Below are 17,222 nucleotides of genomic sequence, written 5' to 3' on the forward strand. Positions count from 1 at the left end.
ACAAAGCGGCAAAGCGAAGACTGGCACATTCCGTCATCTTCTCGACCGAAAAAAATGTCGAATGAGTAAATGGAAGATCAAAACCGTGCTGACGTGCTTTTTTGACAGTAGGGGTATCGTGCATAAAGAATTTGTTTCTCCAGGACAAACTGTCAACCAAGTGTTTTACAAAGGTGTCCTTGAAAGGCTCAGGAAAAGAGTGATTCGCGTGAGACCAGACATTACAGACAAGTGGATGCTTCATCATGACCATGCCCCGTGTCACACGGCCATTTCTATCTGGGAATTTTTGACAAAACGCATTCCTACGGTTCCTCAACCCTATTCACCTGATTTGAGTCCTTGTGACTTTTTCCTTTTCCTGAAATTGAAACGTGTCTTAAAAGGACGTCATTTTGGAACTCTGGAGAACATTCAAAAGACTGGTCCCAAATCAGTTAAAAGCCGTACCAGTTGAAGCCTTCCAGCGTTGCTACCAGGAGTGGGAACAACGACGACTGTTTCTGTTTTCTTTGGTATCATGACTATAACACTCTTTTTGAAGTCTGACAGAACTTCCCCTTTTTCGTAAATATTACGTACCAATTTGTATTATTTATCTATCGTTTCCACACCTGCATTGCACAGTAATTCTGCATCTATCCCGTCTATCCCAGGAGCCTTTCTGCCATTCAAATTTTTTAATGCTCTATTATTCAGATCTCAGAATTTTATCTCCCTTTTCATCCACTTCTTCCTCTATAACAGCAGTTTCTATTCATTTCCTCCGTATAACTCTTCAATATATTTCATCCACCTATCGATCTTTTCTTTCGTATATAAATGTGTGTACCATCTTTATTTAACACATTATTGAATATTAAAACTTATGTACCCCAAAATCCTCCTTAACTTTCCTGTATGCTCCATCTATTTTACCAGTGATCATTTTCTCTTTCCACTTCTGAACACTTTTCTTTAATCCACTCTTTCGCTAATTTTCACTTCCTGTTTATTGTATTTCTTAATTTTTTACAATTCCTTTTACCTTCTTCATCACTAGCATTCGTATACTTTCTATGTTCATCCGTCAGGTGCAATATATCCTTCTCTGATATCCAAGGCAGATTCCGCCGCTAAAGACGCATGTAATCAACCCCCTTTCACCACTAGTGTAGGTACTTCTAACTATTAATTGTATATAACAATGTTTTTGAGTAAAGTGGCAAGGTGACTGGACGGCTACCGTTGCTTCTACAAATCTTGGTTTTAAATCATGTATAGCTTCTATAGATCTTCTATAAAAGATTTATAGAAGCTATAACTCTTCTGACAACTTTCACTGATACATCTTTCCGCATGAAAATAAACTAGAACAAAACGAAAGTAATGAAATGTAGTAGAAATAATGTAGATGGATCACTGTAATAAAAATAGGAAGAGAAAAGATTATGGAAGTAGAAGATTTTTGTTATTTGGAAAGTAGAACTACTAAAGATGGACGAAGCAGGAGCGATATAAAATGTCGAATAACACAGGCGAACACCACTGATCCATTTGACACCTTTTCTTTAGGTTTAAAACCCCAATCTAAATTTCATTATCACAAAATTATGGTCGCTATCAATGTCTCCTCCTGGATATGCTTTGCAGTCGAGGAGTTGATTTCTAAATCTTTGTTTAACCATGATATAATTTATCTGATACATACGTTGCAGTATCACCTGGTTTTTTGCACGTGTATATTTTTCAATTATGATTTTTAAACTGGATGTTGGCAATTACTAAATTATACTACGTGCAAAACTGAATAAGTCGTTTTTCTCTTTCATTCCTTTTGCCCAGCCCGTATTCATCCACAATATTTCCGTCCTTCAGTTTTCCGATGCTTGCATTCCAATCTCCAACTATTATTGAATTTTCATTTCCTTTTATGTATTAATTGCTTCGTCAATTTCTTCGTATACACACTCTACCTCATCATCATCATCATGGGCACTTGTAGTCATAGGATTTGTAAGATGTTACAAATCGTTGATTTTATCCTTATTACAATGATTCTATCGCTAAGCTTTTTGAAATACTCTACTCTCTTCCCTATCTTCTTGTTCATTACGAAACCTACTCTTGCCTGACCTTTATTTGACGCTGAGTTAGTTATTTTAAAATCACCTGACATGCTCTTAATGTTTTTTGATAGGCAAAATTTCAGTTACGCAATTGTAGTACGAAGAAGCTGAAAAATTCCATTCTTCTCGTTATGGATCAGTACTTGTACACTGAGAACTATTTTATTTTATTTTCTTAGATTATGATTTTTGTGATCTAATTCGATAAATCATAGTAGTTATAACCGGAAGTCAAAATGTAAAGATAAGATGTATGTTAAATAAATATCCCGCTGATCTGTTGATCCGTTCAAATTTGTATTAAATTGCCTTTTAATAATTAAAACATATTTTCTAAATTTGATTTTATTCACACCAGTTTCTTCATTCATATTTTTGAAATCATTTTTTTTTTGGTTTTAGGGGTTATGGAAATGAAGCTGCGTTCACTATAAATGGCAAAACTTATACAGGTAAGTTTTTCAAATATTTTTATAGTTTATAATTTTATTTATTTAGAAGAGTTGAATAAGGTAATAATTATGGTTTGGATATTAGTAAGAGAATCGGATATTAACTTCAATTGTTCAGTATAAAATAAAAAAGTGTACTCTGCTAAACACTGTTATTAATTATAAATAAAACTGAATAAATACAATTAAGTTCTCATTTCTAAAAATCCTTGAAACAAAGTTTAAATTTTTTTTTCCAAAAACAATGAGTAATGAAATTAAAATTTTTGTATACTCATGATTATTACCGTTGGTTATAATGCTTTATATTTATTCATATAAAAATTTATGTAATAGAAACGTAAGCGGAAATGAAGAGAATAGTGGTAGGACTAAGAGACTGTCATGCAATAAATCAGCAGGATTTAATAGTTCTCATCATTACAATACGTATACTGAAAGTTTGCCGCTCGCCAACTCCTGTGTCTTGGGCACTACTCATTGTATTGTACTAATCTGTTGTGTTCGCATTTTTTTTTCTCCGAATACTTCACCTTGGAACATATTAGATCATTTATTTATTTATTTGTTTGCGGTTGTTTCATTTTTTGTTTTTCTACCTGCCTAGTACTTCTTCATTCTTTCTGATAACTCTTTCCTTCATCCTTCAGAAAATTCAGAGCGCACTGTTGTTCTTGCGTTTTGGCGCTTCTTGGAAAATTTTATTTTCATCCTTTAATATTCTCTTTAAAATTTCTCTTTCTCTTATAATTTCTTCAATTCTTATAGGTCTTCTTGGACTTGTATTAATCAATTGCCTTTAGATTTTTTACTTTGGAAGAAATTCAAATTTTGTTTAGTCAATCTACTGTTATTCATTCTTAATAAATGGGAGTAAAATGCAGTTCGTAGTTTCCTTATTATGTCTGATAGGTTTTCAATTTTAATATAAAACACACTACCCGTATGCAATTAAGATATATAATTATCCATGTGGTAATTTAAATATTCGTTACAGTGTGTTAGTATAACTTATTCCTACTGATTTTAAAAAATGTGTTTTTAATCTTTATATTTTAATATAATTTCGATACACTTCAGCGTTATTAAAATTGTAAAATATCAATAAATAGGTAGCTTTGCCATTTTTGTATGTAGGTATAACCCCTCCTCTTTAAATTTATAACAGAAATACCGATGATGAGATTATTAAATTGTGTTTGTAAGTATCAAAGAATAAAAATCGTTCTATGTGATTATTTGTATATTTCGAGAAATTTGATATTCGTTAAAGAATTATCTTTTAAAAGAACCTTTTGCTGTAAGTTAAACTTATGTAAAATGTGTAAGAGAGAAAATTTCTTATGTACTTTTTATAATTCATTAAATATCTTTTTTATTTGAATTAATTTCTCATACCTTATAAAGAAATTATTTAGATAGACAAGATTGAGTAGGAGAAATAGCAGCATAACTATTTTAGATATATACGAGTATATTAACTTTTTTTGTATTTATTGACTTTTCAATAATAAAATTATTATGAAAAATTATAAATTATTTTAGGTATTTTTCGTTTAATACCACCCAAAAATTGTTACCCAAATCAACTCAAAATAGCTCAAAAATAATTATTATGTTGAAAAAACATATTCTAGGCGAGAAAAAAGTTTTTTCAATTTTTGAAAAAATATTTTTTTTGTCAAAATACTTTTTTCGATTTTTACTTCCTTGTACAAAGTAAAGGAAGTATTGTGATCACGAAAAATATTGGTTTTCAGATTTTAACGGAAGTATCTATTTTGACCGTTCTGAACCCATTTGATTAGTTTCGGCGTGACGTCTGTGCGTACGTATGAATGTATGTATGTACGTATGTGTCTCGCATAAATCAAAAACGAATAGCCGTAGGAGTTGAAATTTTGGATTTATGACTTATCAAAATCCCAAAAATTTTGATTTTGGACTTTTTCTGCAGTAATAAGCCCTAATTGAGAGCTTTTCAACGATATATCATAAGTGGTACTTATTTTAATTGGTTTCAGAGTTATAGCTAAATAAAATTTTAACTAATCAAATATTTGAAACTTCTAAGAGGAAGGCATATAGGTTCGAATTAAACTTCATCTCCTTTTTTTAACTTTTTTTTAAATTTAAATATATTGATTTATTAATAATTATTAAACTCTGATTGTAAAAACAATTTTTACAATAAATAATAATCAAATAATAACAATAAAAAAAAAATTATGAAAAAATATCAGAAGCTATTAATGAAATAAAATTTTATGTACTTTTAAAAATGTGTATTTTTAACTTAATAGGTGTACAAGTAAGTCATGTGGTGTCCACATCAGATTTGGTGAAATATCTGATTATTCGTTTTTGTTTTCATTTTGTTAATGATAACAAAAAAATTATTAATTGGTTACACCATAATAATTTTTAAAAAACAGTATTAATAGATGTAAGATATACATTTATTTAAGAGTAATAAAGGGACTTTTACTCTAACCTAATATTTCAGGTAAGATTGTTAAATTAGTAATTGTATAAATATTTGATGTTAATAAAATCTAATATTTTAGCAATTGTGTAACTGTCGAATTGAATCATCTATTACTAAAAAAGTGGATTTGGTACTCAGTCGTTACTAAGGCTTGGGCACACATATAAAAGAAAACAAACGCATACCGGCTAATTGAGAATCACATTTTTCAACACGGCTAAAATTTTTATAAGATTTATAAATGCGGGTAACATTAATTTTACTTTGTAACTTTTATTTTACCTATACTAATTAATTAAAAAAGGTTTCAGTTTCTCGGCTTAGATAAATAGCGTCTACTTTTCTGTAAGTTTGTTTCCTTCAAATTTAATTCGCTTTGTGTAAGTTGCGCAATTGAAAGTTGTGCAACCTCTTTCAAGAAAATAGGATAGAATTGCTCTTTAAAAAACGAGTTCGAAATCTCAGCGTACTGAAAAAATCAGTAGAAACACAAGAGTTATCTTCATAACTAAAAATAATAATTTTATTTCATAACAAAAAGAGAAGACAAAATATTCTTCGATCTCTGTCGTAAAATTTGCTTTTCGAAAGACCTTTACAATTTTGAAGTTCTAAATTTATCTTTATATTTTTTTTCTGTAATATAAAAATTAATCATAAATATTATTGCGTAAGCTATTTAAAAAAAAATTAATGAGTTGTAAAATTTAATAAAATGGCTTTCAAGAGGTAATAAATGAATTAAATGTTATAAATGTTAAGGATTACTAAGGTGTTGATAGTTACCTATATTTACGTGTCTGATTTCAAAATGTTGACATACATTATTTTAAGTGTTGACATATCAAATCCCTCTTTTAAGAAATTAAAATAAAACCATATTATCTATTTATTAATGATTAAATTTTAAAGTAGGTTCTGTTTTTTTTTTGTACATTTATTCTGTTGTTAATAACATAATTTTATTTAAATTTAAAAAAAAAAAATGATGTGAAGACCATATGACTTCCTTGCACGCTTATTATTAATAAATCAATACATTTAAATTAAAACAGTCAACAAAAAACAATTAGTTAAAAAAAGTTAATTTTTTTTTTTACAATTACAGTACTTATACAATTATATTTTACAATAACTGCAATAATAAATCAATACAGTTAAATTTTTAAAAAAAGTTAAAATAAAAAAGGAAATTTACGGCACTATTGGAAATGTGTGTCATTTGATGTTATTGGGAAAGCACAAATATTGAATCCTGCCGTTTAACTTCATCGTGATTATCTCTTTTCACATGTTCCGAGTTTCATTCGGCTGAGTTCACATGATGCCGATATATAGTTAGTAGATGCGTGAACGAACTAAATGCAGTAATTATTTGCTTGAAAGAATAGCACATAGTAATTTCTCAGTTATGTCTACCGCTACATATCTACTTCCGCACTACTATCAACAGTCTGTTAAAAATTAGTTTTATGATACATAAATAATACTCGCAATGTTTACATCGCATTCATCATTCATGCCTACTATCCGGAACGTATTTAACTATAGACATTTGAATTTTCTTCTAAGTATCCCGGTTTCTTATTTCATTGAAAACATTCATTAAAGAGTAGTACTGCTTTATTGTTAGTACTTGTTTCACTAACTTTTGTAACTTCGGTTCGATTTTATGTAACATAATATACAGTATCATTAATGATAATGTAGTAATTAAGCGTATATAAACGGTTTTATAAACTATTGTTGTAAAATAAACTAGAAATATTTGATACAGAAATCAAAAATATATAAATCAACATTTTATGTAAAATTAGTTAACCATAATATAATATATTCAGACTAAAGGAACTGAATAAATTACAGATAAAGCAAAATTACTTTGCTACTAAAGTATATTTTGAAATACTGCCATTGTAAAATGTTTGAAAATAAAATTGATAACAAGGTAATTTAAATGTGTCTGAAGTAAATGTTTGGAGGCAGTATGGACTTATGTTGAATAGGGTATAATGATTGCCTCTTATCCTGGATTGTTATTAACAGCAACTTGAACTCAGAGTATGGTTTCCCTAATATGATTCAGAATATATTTGTTTATGTAAAGTATACTTCATATTTCTCTTGATAAAATTATAAGAATATTACTATATTATCTGTAATATATTTTTTTGACCCACTGAATGTTTGTGTTACTTTTTGACATCATTGAGAGGAAGTTAAATAAACTGATAATATCTTGACTATAAATAAATAAGAATATTTTTATAATTAATTCCCATTTATTGATTAGCATTTTGTTTTATGTATTATCATTATTATTATTAAAAAAAGTCACTTTCCATGATTATATCTCTGATTTCGAAAGTAAATCTAGTGTTTAATGAAAAGTTATAAAAAAAATTTATAATTTAATCACAAGATTTTTACCAGTTTTGTAGTGAAGTATTTCCTGATTCATTTACATTAAGTTCACAAAATCTTTAACTAGAATCTTTGAATAACTTATATGATGGTAATTGCTAAACAGACAATAAAGTAATTTTAAATAAAATAAATTCCCTTCTTACAAATATTTTTCAAAAGCAGTAATCACTTTGTAGGAGTATTGTTTTTAGTTGAAACAATAAAGCTGATGTAATACTCATTCTATCAAAACTGGAAAATATATGAGGTATGTGTGCACCTTTCTCCATGTACAATGAACTGGATGACATTGAGCAGATATACTAGAAATTATAATTAGTTGCAGGACCCAACAACCATCCTTCTTTAAATATTTTGCCACCAGTAGATTGAATGTAACTTTCTTAAGCATACAGTACCGAGAAATAGTATGATTAAATCTCATTATGATTTTATGAGATAAAAATAATTTTTATCTCTTTCTAATCATGTTTTAATAAATTTACATTAACATAGTCTTATTGTTTTTACCTTTTATTTTTATTCTTCTACCTGACCAGTATATACTTTTTGTATAATAAAAAAAAAAACAATTAATAATCTATGAATGGTTTTGGTATGTCTAATTTTTTTATGTTTCCCCAGTACTTGAAAATATTTTTCTGCAAGATATTAGTTTTCAAAATTATAATCAATTCTTTCCTTTATTTGTATCTGTGACAGGGTTTAAAACAAAAAAAAATTAATAATTAACAAAAAACGATATATTTACAAACATAAACAAATGCCACTTTAAACCTTGAAGCAGCAACATGCAAAAGTGGAAGAAAGAATACACAAGAGAGAAACTTATTAAATTAAACCTGTCAACTATGTGGCAAGCACAAACTAGCAAAATTTATGGACAAAGTCATTTAATCATACATCACCCATAAAAACAAAACCAATAAAAATTCAATGGAAAAATTAATAAATTAAATAAAACACATCTAGTGAAAAAACTGTAGTAACATGCATCAACAAATATACATTCAAAATAACCACTGTTTTTAGAAAAATAATATGTTGTTTATAAAATCACAAACAAATATATACAAAAGATTACACAACATAATAATAATTACACAGTTGTTGACAATTTAACTATGGAGATGACATTTAAAATTATACCTGGAAACCAGTAACACATTTACCCTCGATACACATATAAGCACACATTCTTTGATAATATATTTTGCAGATAATTCAGATTTTGTTTTAATATAGTGTCTGTTACTCAAATAATTTGGTTGTTTTGGTATCACTATCTAATTTTAGTATGCAGTACTTATAATTGCATGTTTTCTGGTTTAAAATGTCACCAGTTGTAAGCTGGAACCACACAAGAATATAACAGTATTAGTTTTTCTAAAAAAAAGTTATCACATAAAATTAAAAATATGTTGATATAACTTCTTATTTCATTTTGGAAGTAAATAAAACAGAAATAATTACACTTCTAATACATTTTTAATTTTTAGTTTTTCATAAAAGTAACTAAAAAATTATAGCTTGTTCTGTCAGCCACCAAGGTCAACAAAGTCACTGAAGAAATTTTGATAATCTCAACCTAATTAACTAAAATAAGATGTAAACTATACTTCTTATATATTATTAGTATATTAAGTTTTAATTGCTCAAAAAGAAAATAACTACCTAATTTTAGTTTAAGTTAATTAATGTAACTCATTAACTTAGAGATAAATAGTGGATTAATTCATATAACATTTTGGTAGACACAAAAACTCATACTATACTATACTATATAGATATACTATAAAGATATACTATAGGTATACTATAAAGATATTTTCATATCTTATTGTATTTGACAGATGGTATTAAAGTATTCTTCTAGAAGTCTGATACACAAATTATTGTACATGAAATTCTTAAACATTATTTTACTGATTTGCTTAAAACTAACCTTTTTTTTCTTCTGTTATTTTTTTTTGTGAAAATTTATTTCAGTTTCAGCATTATTGTTAATTTTTCTAAATATTTTGATATATGTGCTGCAGATATATGACAGACTTCTCACCAGAATTACTTAATTAGAGGATGTTGTCTAATGGTTTTCTTTTTTAGAATCTAGGTGACTAGTCAAAAGATCTCAAAAAAATATTAACAAAAAAATAAATCTATTCTTCAGTTAAATGTTGAACAGTACATTAATTTGAAAATTTAGTTTTTATTTCAATGCTGATGGTTCTTTGTTTTTCTCTAGAAAATATACTAGTAATTCCATTTCATGTATTTATTCTCATGCTGAGAACAGTGTTTTCCTCCCAAATAGGTACGTCAATTTGTTTTTTTTATAATGTATATTGTAAACTTTCTTATACCTGTAATTCATGTAAAAGTACCCAAGACAGCAACTGTATTAGTCATGGTCACCTTAAAGTAATATTTTTTGCTGTATAAAAATCCCATGTAAGAACAATGTGAAAATGTATTGAATATCAACTGCATTTTGGTGATTTTGGCATGCTGATTCTCAGTATTTGAGTGTAACGCAATGGATGACTTCACGCCTCACTTTCCCTTGTAAGTCTAGCATGGGATATCTGTTATTCTTAGGATTACTTGTGCAATTTTGTCTTGTATCAGATAGCCTATAGCCAGTTGATTACAGCATCTAACATACATATCAGTAGAGGATTACCTGTGCTATTCATTAACTAAATGCTTTATTTTGATGTAGTTTCAGATCTGCCAGTAGATACCAGTTTGAATACCTTCATTAGAGAATATGCACATTTAAGAGGAACAAAATTTATGTGTCGTGAAGGAGGGTGTGGTGCATGTATTGTTTCAGCCACTGCTAAGTTACCTGATGGGACTACTTCTACATTTGCTGTCAACTCTGTGAGAGAATTTTTTAATTAATTGATCAAATTACTGTATTTTTGTCAAGTGTTTGTTTATTGGTTTCTAATGTTTTCAGCTTATCTTTGAAAAGGATGTTATTATGCTGTTTTCATACAATATTTCAATTTTTTCAATAATTTAGAAATTATCTAGACCTATGTATGTTATGAAGATGTAAGGTATACTGATACATAAATCCATTTACATAAATCATATAATCTCATATACTGCTATCTGTCAGAAAGTTAAACTGATTGTTAAAATAATAAATAAAAAAATTATGAAAATAATAGATAATGTATAAAATCACTTTATTGCCTACAATTTTAAATAAAAATAATAAATAATTAAATTAAAATTAAATGTATTGTTTACTTGGAAAAAAATTGAATACTTTTTTATCATTATCATAATTTATTTTATTTTTAGTGAATATACAACACACACACATTCTTCTTTCTCTTATCCTGGCACTACAGCGTGGTGTAGGCTTGGCCTCCTGTACAATTCTCCTATCAGTCTCAATCTTCCTTGTATCTTGCAGCCTCTCTCCATCTTCTCACCTCCATTACTGTCAGATCCTCTGTTACATCCTGGAACCAGTATGTTCTTGGCCTACTTCTTCTCTTTGTCTTGTTTATTGCTGCATGCATTATCCCTCACCACAATCTCTGTTCTGTCATTCTTTCCACATGACCCAGCCAGCCAGTGTTTTGTGACTTTATTACCCTTAATACATTTTCTTCTTTCAGCAATCCCTATATTTTCTTATTCCTTCTTATTCTTCATGTTCCTTCTTCAAATCAGGTACATATGTTCTCCTTATTATCTTATATTTGAATACCTTCAAAGCCCTAATATCTCCTATGTTTAAGGTCCAAATATATATATATATATATATATACATATGTGTGTGGCCAAATAGGGACATTGGTTATACCCACATTATAAGGCTAACCACTATTTTGAAGCTGAAGTGAGAAACAATAAAAATCAATGCCCATTAGGTTAACATTGTATTATAGTAGCTAAAATATTATTGCTGAAAGATACAACTACAAATAAAATTACTTTGTAATAAAATTAAAATGTTGAATAAAACAATAAATTACTGAATATGGAATGAACTGTACGTTATATATTTGTGGCTAGATTTCATTTTCACATTGTTTTTCTTCATATATTTTTATACATACAGTACTTAACTAAAACACATTTAATACAACAACACTATGTTTTAATACTAGTAGTGTAAAAATTAAAAAATCCATGTTTAATATTCATTGTAAAAAGAAGGAACTTATTTTTGTTTGCTTGGAGTTCATGTACTCTTTCTTATTTACATACAGTTTAATACTTTGCAAGTGTAACAAATGAAGAGGGCCACAATCACTCCTTTTGTTCCATCCACATCATTAAGTGATTTACATCACTGAGAATTTCATTTATTTTGGGTGCGTTAATTGTAACAACCTCTGACACACATTCACTTTCTTCATCTGACAAATCATTCACACGTGCAGTAACAGACTTTACAATTTCATCATCTGTCATATAATACACTATGGAAGTATTGTCCTCTTGCACCCATTCTTCTTGATCAGTAACTGATAATTTTTGGCCAGTACATGCAGGTATTCTTCTGTATTATTGTTGGTGAAAATATGAATATCCTCAATTTTGTGGTCATTTGTACATTTTGACCAGCAATTTGCTACTGTCACAATACTTACATTATTCCATGCAATTCCAGCACTGTACATAACATTTTTTTAATGTAAGGGTTTTCAGAAAATCTTCAATTTTGTAGCTCTGAGTTTGCAATAGCTGTTCTCAACTCTCATCGATAATAGGCTTTAAAGGTTTGAATAATTCCTTGATCCAATACGTGGATTAATGATGTTGTATTTTTAGGTAAAAATATAGCTGTAATTTTATTATCTTTTGATTTTAATAAGTCTGATGGTTGATGGGTCAGAAAATTATCAATAAATAATAACGCTTTCTCTTCCATCTTCCATAAGCGCAAATAACTTTTGACAGATGTCATTCAAGAATTTTTACTGTTTTTATAAATCACCAGTAATCATTTCATGTTTACATGTTTGAAACATTGAAGACTTTCATATTTATCATAAGAAAGTTGAAAAAAATACGTTTGTGTATATTTACAGTATTAAAAATTTCAAAAATTTTATTCATAGTTGTCAAATTATCCTTTCTTGGGGGACATGCTCTTTGGATTTTTTTTTACAACTTTTCTTATTAGTTTATTAGATTGCTTTAAATAACAGGATAATATTTTTAAATTATTGGTTTTTAAAAATAAAAGTGATTTTTTTTTCCCTTTTAGGGACTCAACTTTTGTGAATATGGGGAGTAGCAGTCCCAGGAATGGAGCTGATTGTAGCTTTTGTTCACAATATTCATAGACTACAACTTCAATACTCTACGTATAAAACTTGATGCACAATTTTCATTCCATAAAACCCTTCATTCAGACTTTACAATGTGAACATAGCTTTTAGGAACCTGTGTCCATGAAAATGTTATCTAAGTTTTGTAGAAAAATCACAAAACATCTTTATCCTTTCGTTTACAGTCACAACATGACTAATGTATTATGTTTTCAACTCCAACCATAACCCAAAGTGTGAGCTTGCTAAGGGATAGATGATTCTATTCTATTCAATCATTTCTACGATGGTCTAGTGGTGAACGCGTCTTCCCAAATCAGCTGATTTGGAAGTCGAGAGTTTCAGCGTTCGAGTCCTAAAAGTCAGTTATTTTTACACGGATTTGAACACTAGATTGTGGATACCAGTGTTCTTTTGGTGGTTGGGTTTCAATTAACCACACATCTCAGGAATGGGGTCGAACTTGAATTGTACAAGACTACACTTCATTTACACTCATACATATCAACCTCTGAAGTATTATCTGAACGGTAATTACCAGAAAAAAGAAAAAGAAAGATGATTCTATTCAGTGAGTCTTGAATAATATCCTCTTGAACCTCTGTGATCAGTTTTATTTTTGTGTCAGCTCCATTACCTGAGTTTTGCTGAAATGGTTATTTACTTTATCGGTACAAACTGGATCAAAATTTTACGATTAATTAAAAGTGTTATAGTACTTCATAGTCAACTTGAATAAACTGCAACTCCTGACTTAAAAGGTTTTTGTTCTGCATTTTTGAATGAAATTTTATGGAGTAAATATCCTTGTTTTAAATTTCAGATACAAATTAATAATAGATTATTGATGGGAAACATTTTAATGAACTTAACTTTTGTTTTATTTAAGTGAATTTCCTTACACAATAATATGTATTCACATGAAGCATGTCCTGAAAACAACAGTAGTTTTAAAATCTTTGTTACAACATTTATTATATTTTTAAAGAAAATTTGTATAGTTATACATTTCCTGTTATTCCTATAATACAGTCTATCAAAGGAAAATAATGAACCTGTAGTAACTGCCTTATATCTCTAATGAATATGTTTTGGAAGTGTTGGAGAAAATAGAGTAAAAGAGTGTGATATTTGGGAAATCTTTTACCACACCAGAATATATATATTATAATGAAGTAATCTTCCACTGATCACTTAATCACTCTCAAAGTAGCTATGAAGATTGTTCTGTAAAAAATCTACTGCTCTTATCTTAAAATTAGCAAAAGCCCATGATGCAGGATTTTTAGATTTTAGGAAGCTTCACAGAAGGGCTATCCAATAGACACTTCAACCAATACCTTGGTTTTTTGTGAAATGGCCAGAAAGAAAGTAGAGTTCTGACAATCTCACAGGAAGTATCACCATGCAACTGAGTGCCAATAAAATAATAGCTGTTCTGGCTAATACTAGAAGATGACATATGTGGAGCCAGAGCAGTATCTGACATAGTATTAAAGCTACTTATCCAAGTAAGCAGGAATGAAGACTAAGGAAAGGACCAGAGAGATCCATCTGACCGATCAACTCACAGATGGACTACTGCTGATTACCATAAGTTACCTTTTTGTCAAAATTAATGGCTGAAATAACTGAAAATATTTAATTTAACTAATTTATAGTAAATATTTTAAATTTTTATTTGTAAATTATGTTTTTTTTTTACTTATGAATTCTTTTCTTTTTTTTTCAATTTCTTCTTTCTTAATGGATAATGCTGAATCTACCAAAGTGTTTAATACCTGTTTATTCTTGCCATGAGTGGAAAATTGAAACTGTAGAATCACTGGGAAATAAGAGAGATGGTTATGGTGAAGTACAGTCTCGTCTTGCATCAAATAATGGTACTCAATGTGGATACTGCAGTCCTGGTATGGTTATGAACATGTACAGGTAATAAAAATGTATAAGATTACTTTACAGCCTCAAGTACTATTTATTATTTGACAATTATTTCATTACACTAGTTTTCTTTTATATCTACTGTTGATTACATCAAAGTTCCTTTCTATTACTTAATGTTCATTGTAATCTTCTCATCCAAATATGTTTACTAAATCATGCCCCCTTGTTATCAGCTGTTTTGATTCATATATTTTAATCTTTGTCTTCTTTTGTAGTATTTACCCTCTGCTTTGTTATAGCAACATATTTACTAATTTTAGGTGTCTGAAAATGACCTTCTATTCTAGTTCTTTTGTAAAAGTTTATGCTGTAAATTAATTTTCTTCAGTTCACATTATAATCTCTTTATTTAAAATTTTATCATTCTTCTAACTTTTAACATAATACATCTCAAAACTACTGTTTATTTCTTATCATAAGTATTCCATTGCTGTATAATATTTACTGTTACAACCCAGAGAAGCACTTTTTACAAATTTATTTTTAATTCCTAAATCAAAATTTGCTATTGTCAGATCTTTTATCTGTGTGAAAGCTCTGCTTTCCAGTGATAACTCTTTACTTTGTCCAACTTTGTAAGTTCCCTATCAAATAGACCTCTTTTAATTTATGTTCTCATGTTTTAATCTTTTAAACATTATTGTTACTATTTGTTGTATTGTATTACTTTCATTTTATTACTACTTTGAAACAGAATTTCTCTCTCAGAATTGAACATTCTATTCAATATTTATTCCTACTCGGCTAAAAATCATCAGTTGAATTTCTATTTTTATAACTCTGAAACAAAATTATCATTACTGCTTTCTGTACTTTCAGTTTAAAAGCAGCGCAGCATCCATTATTCAATCTTTTCTCTAATAAAATTTGACTTTCCTTTTCTTCTACTCACTATAACTATCTGATTCTTGGACATACCTCAAATAACTCTCTTATCAGTTTTTTGTTTGTTTATTAAATTTAATGATTGAATTTTTAAGTTTTGTAACATTAAAATTGAGTAATTATTATTTAATCTATGTTTTTGTTTAAGAAAAAAAATTAAGATAAATGAGTTAATGAAACTTATATAAATTAAAATTATGGTACTTCTTTTATATGTTTACAACTTTTTCAAGAATGACACTTTGTTTATTAGATTATAAGTATTTACAAGATTGTATTAATACTTGTTGTACAACTAGTTGTATAACTTGTCATTGTGTAGTATTTTTATTTTCATTAGGTAAAATTTATTACTTTGAATTATTTATAACGTATGATAAGAATTTGATTCCTGTAATCCCACCACTTTGACCAGTTTTTATTAATATCATTGTTATATTTAAGCTCTTGAGATCTTAAAAGAAGGCTTAAGAAGAATAAATCCTCTTACACAGCATTTGTAGATCTTCAGTGGACATTTGATAATATAGAGGAGAACAAAATATTTAAATTTAAAAAAAATTGGACTGTAATAAAGGGAAAGAAAACTTTTATACAATCTGTATCAGAATTAGGTAGCAATAGTAAGAGAATAGAAGATAAAACATAAGTGAAACTATGATGTAGCCTCTCCTTACTGCTTTTCAATGCTTGTATAAAAGAAGCAATTCAGGAATTGAGAGACAAGTTAAGAGTAAAATGACTATCCAAGGAAAAAATTAAAACTCTTAAGATTCGCCAATGGCACGATTTCTGACAAATGCCAAAATTAAGTCAGAAGCAATTTTGAGTGACATGATTTATTTTTAGAAGAAAAATTTGGTTTAAAAATAGGTTAGAGTAAAATAAAGGTAATGAAATATAACAAAGAGATTGATGAGAAATTGAATAAATATTAATTATGTTAATGAGAAATTAAATTTTAAGGCTGTTTATAGTATATTATATACTAATATTTGCTGTTTAGTGCATGAAACTATAAAAAGTGAATAAAGTAAAATAGTGATAAAGATTACATTCACATGCAAGAGAGCTTTTAGCAGAAGAAAAGTCCATTAATAAAATCTAAGAATCAGAAAGATTTTCTTAAAGATATTTGTAACGGAACATAGTGATGTTCTGTGGTAGTGAAAAATGGACAATTGGTAAAGCAGAAAGGAAAATCATAAATACCTTTAAATATAGTATTCAAAATTAGATTGTTTGATAAAATAAAAATAAAAGAGTTTTAAAACAAAAAGGAAAAGAGAAAAACTTTGTAAGAGTACATTTTTTAGGTTGGTAGGTTATGTTATGAAAACAAAGTTCTAACGATTGATAACTCTAAAAAAATCTCAAATTACATGGTACACCTATATAATTCTTAATACTTTACATTAGCTAGCAATTCTCTTGGGTAACTGCAAAAAGCTTTTGCAAGGTACAATTAAAATATTTGGTGACTATATTTTTTTCATAAATGAAAAATATTTTTAAAATAGTGCTTGTGGATAAACCCTGTTTTTAAAACCAATGGGTCTTTTACAATAATATACATTTTATCACAAAAAACAACAATTCTAACATTTTATAT

The 17,222-nt window shown here is 28.2% G+C and overlaps 1 protein-coding gene across 1 annotated transcript in view; it reads left to right on the plus strand.

Annotated features, from left to right (window-relative positions):
• LOC142321708 (xanthine dehydrogenase-like) overlaps positions 1-17,222 on the plus strand; it is a 146,836-nt gene that overhangs the window by 24,205 nt on the left and 105,409 nt on the right. Inside the window, exons 2-4 of the mRNA XM_075360011.1 lie at positions 2,511-2,560; positions 10,198-10,361; positions 14,553-14,713. Of these exons, the coding sequence (XP_075216126.1) occupies positions 2,511-2,560; positions 10,198-10,361; positions 14,553-14,713 (375 nt within the window). The remainder of the gene's footprint in view (positions 1-2,510; positions 2,561-10,197; positions 10,362-14,552; positions 14,714-17,222) is intronic.

This window comes from Lycorma delicatula, chromosome 1, assembly GCF_047948215.1.
Source record: "Lycorma delicatula isolate Av1 chromosome 1, ASM4794821v1, whole genome shotgun sequence".
Lineage (NCBI taxonomy): Eukaryota > Metazoa > Arthropoda > Insecta > Hemiptera > Fulgoridae > Lycorma > Lycorma delicatula.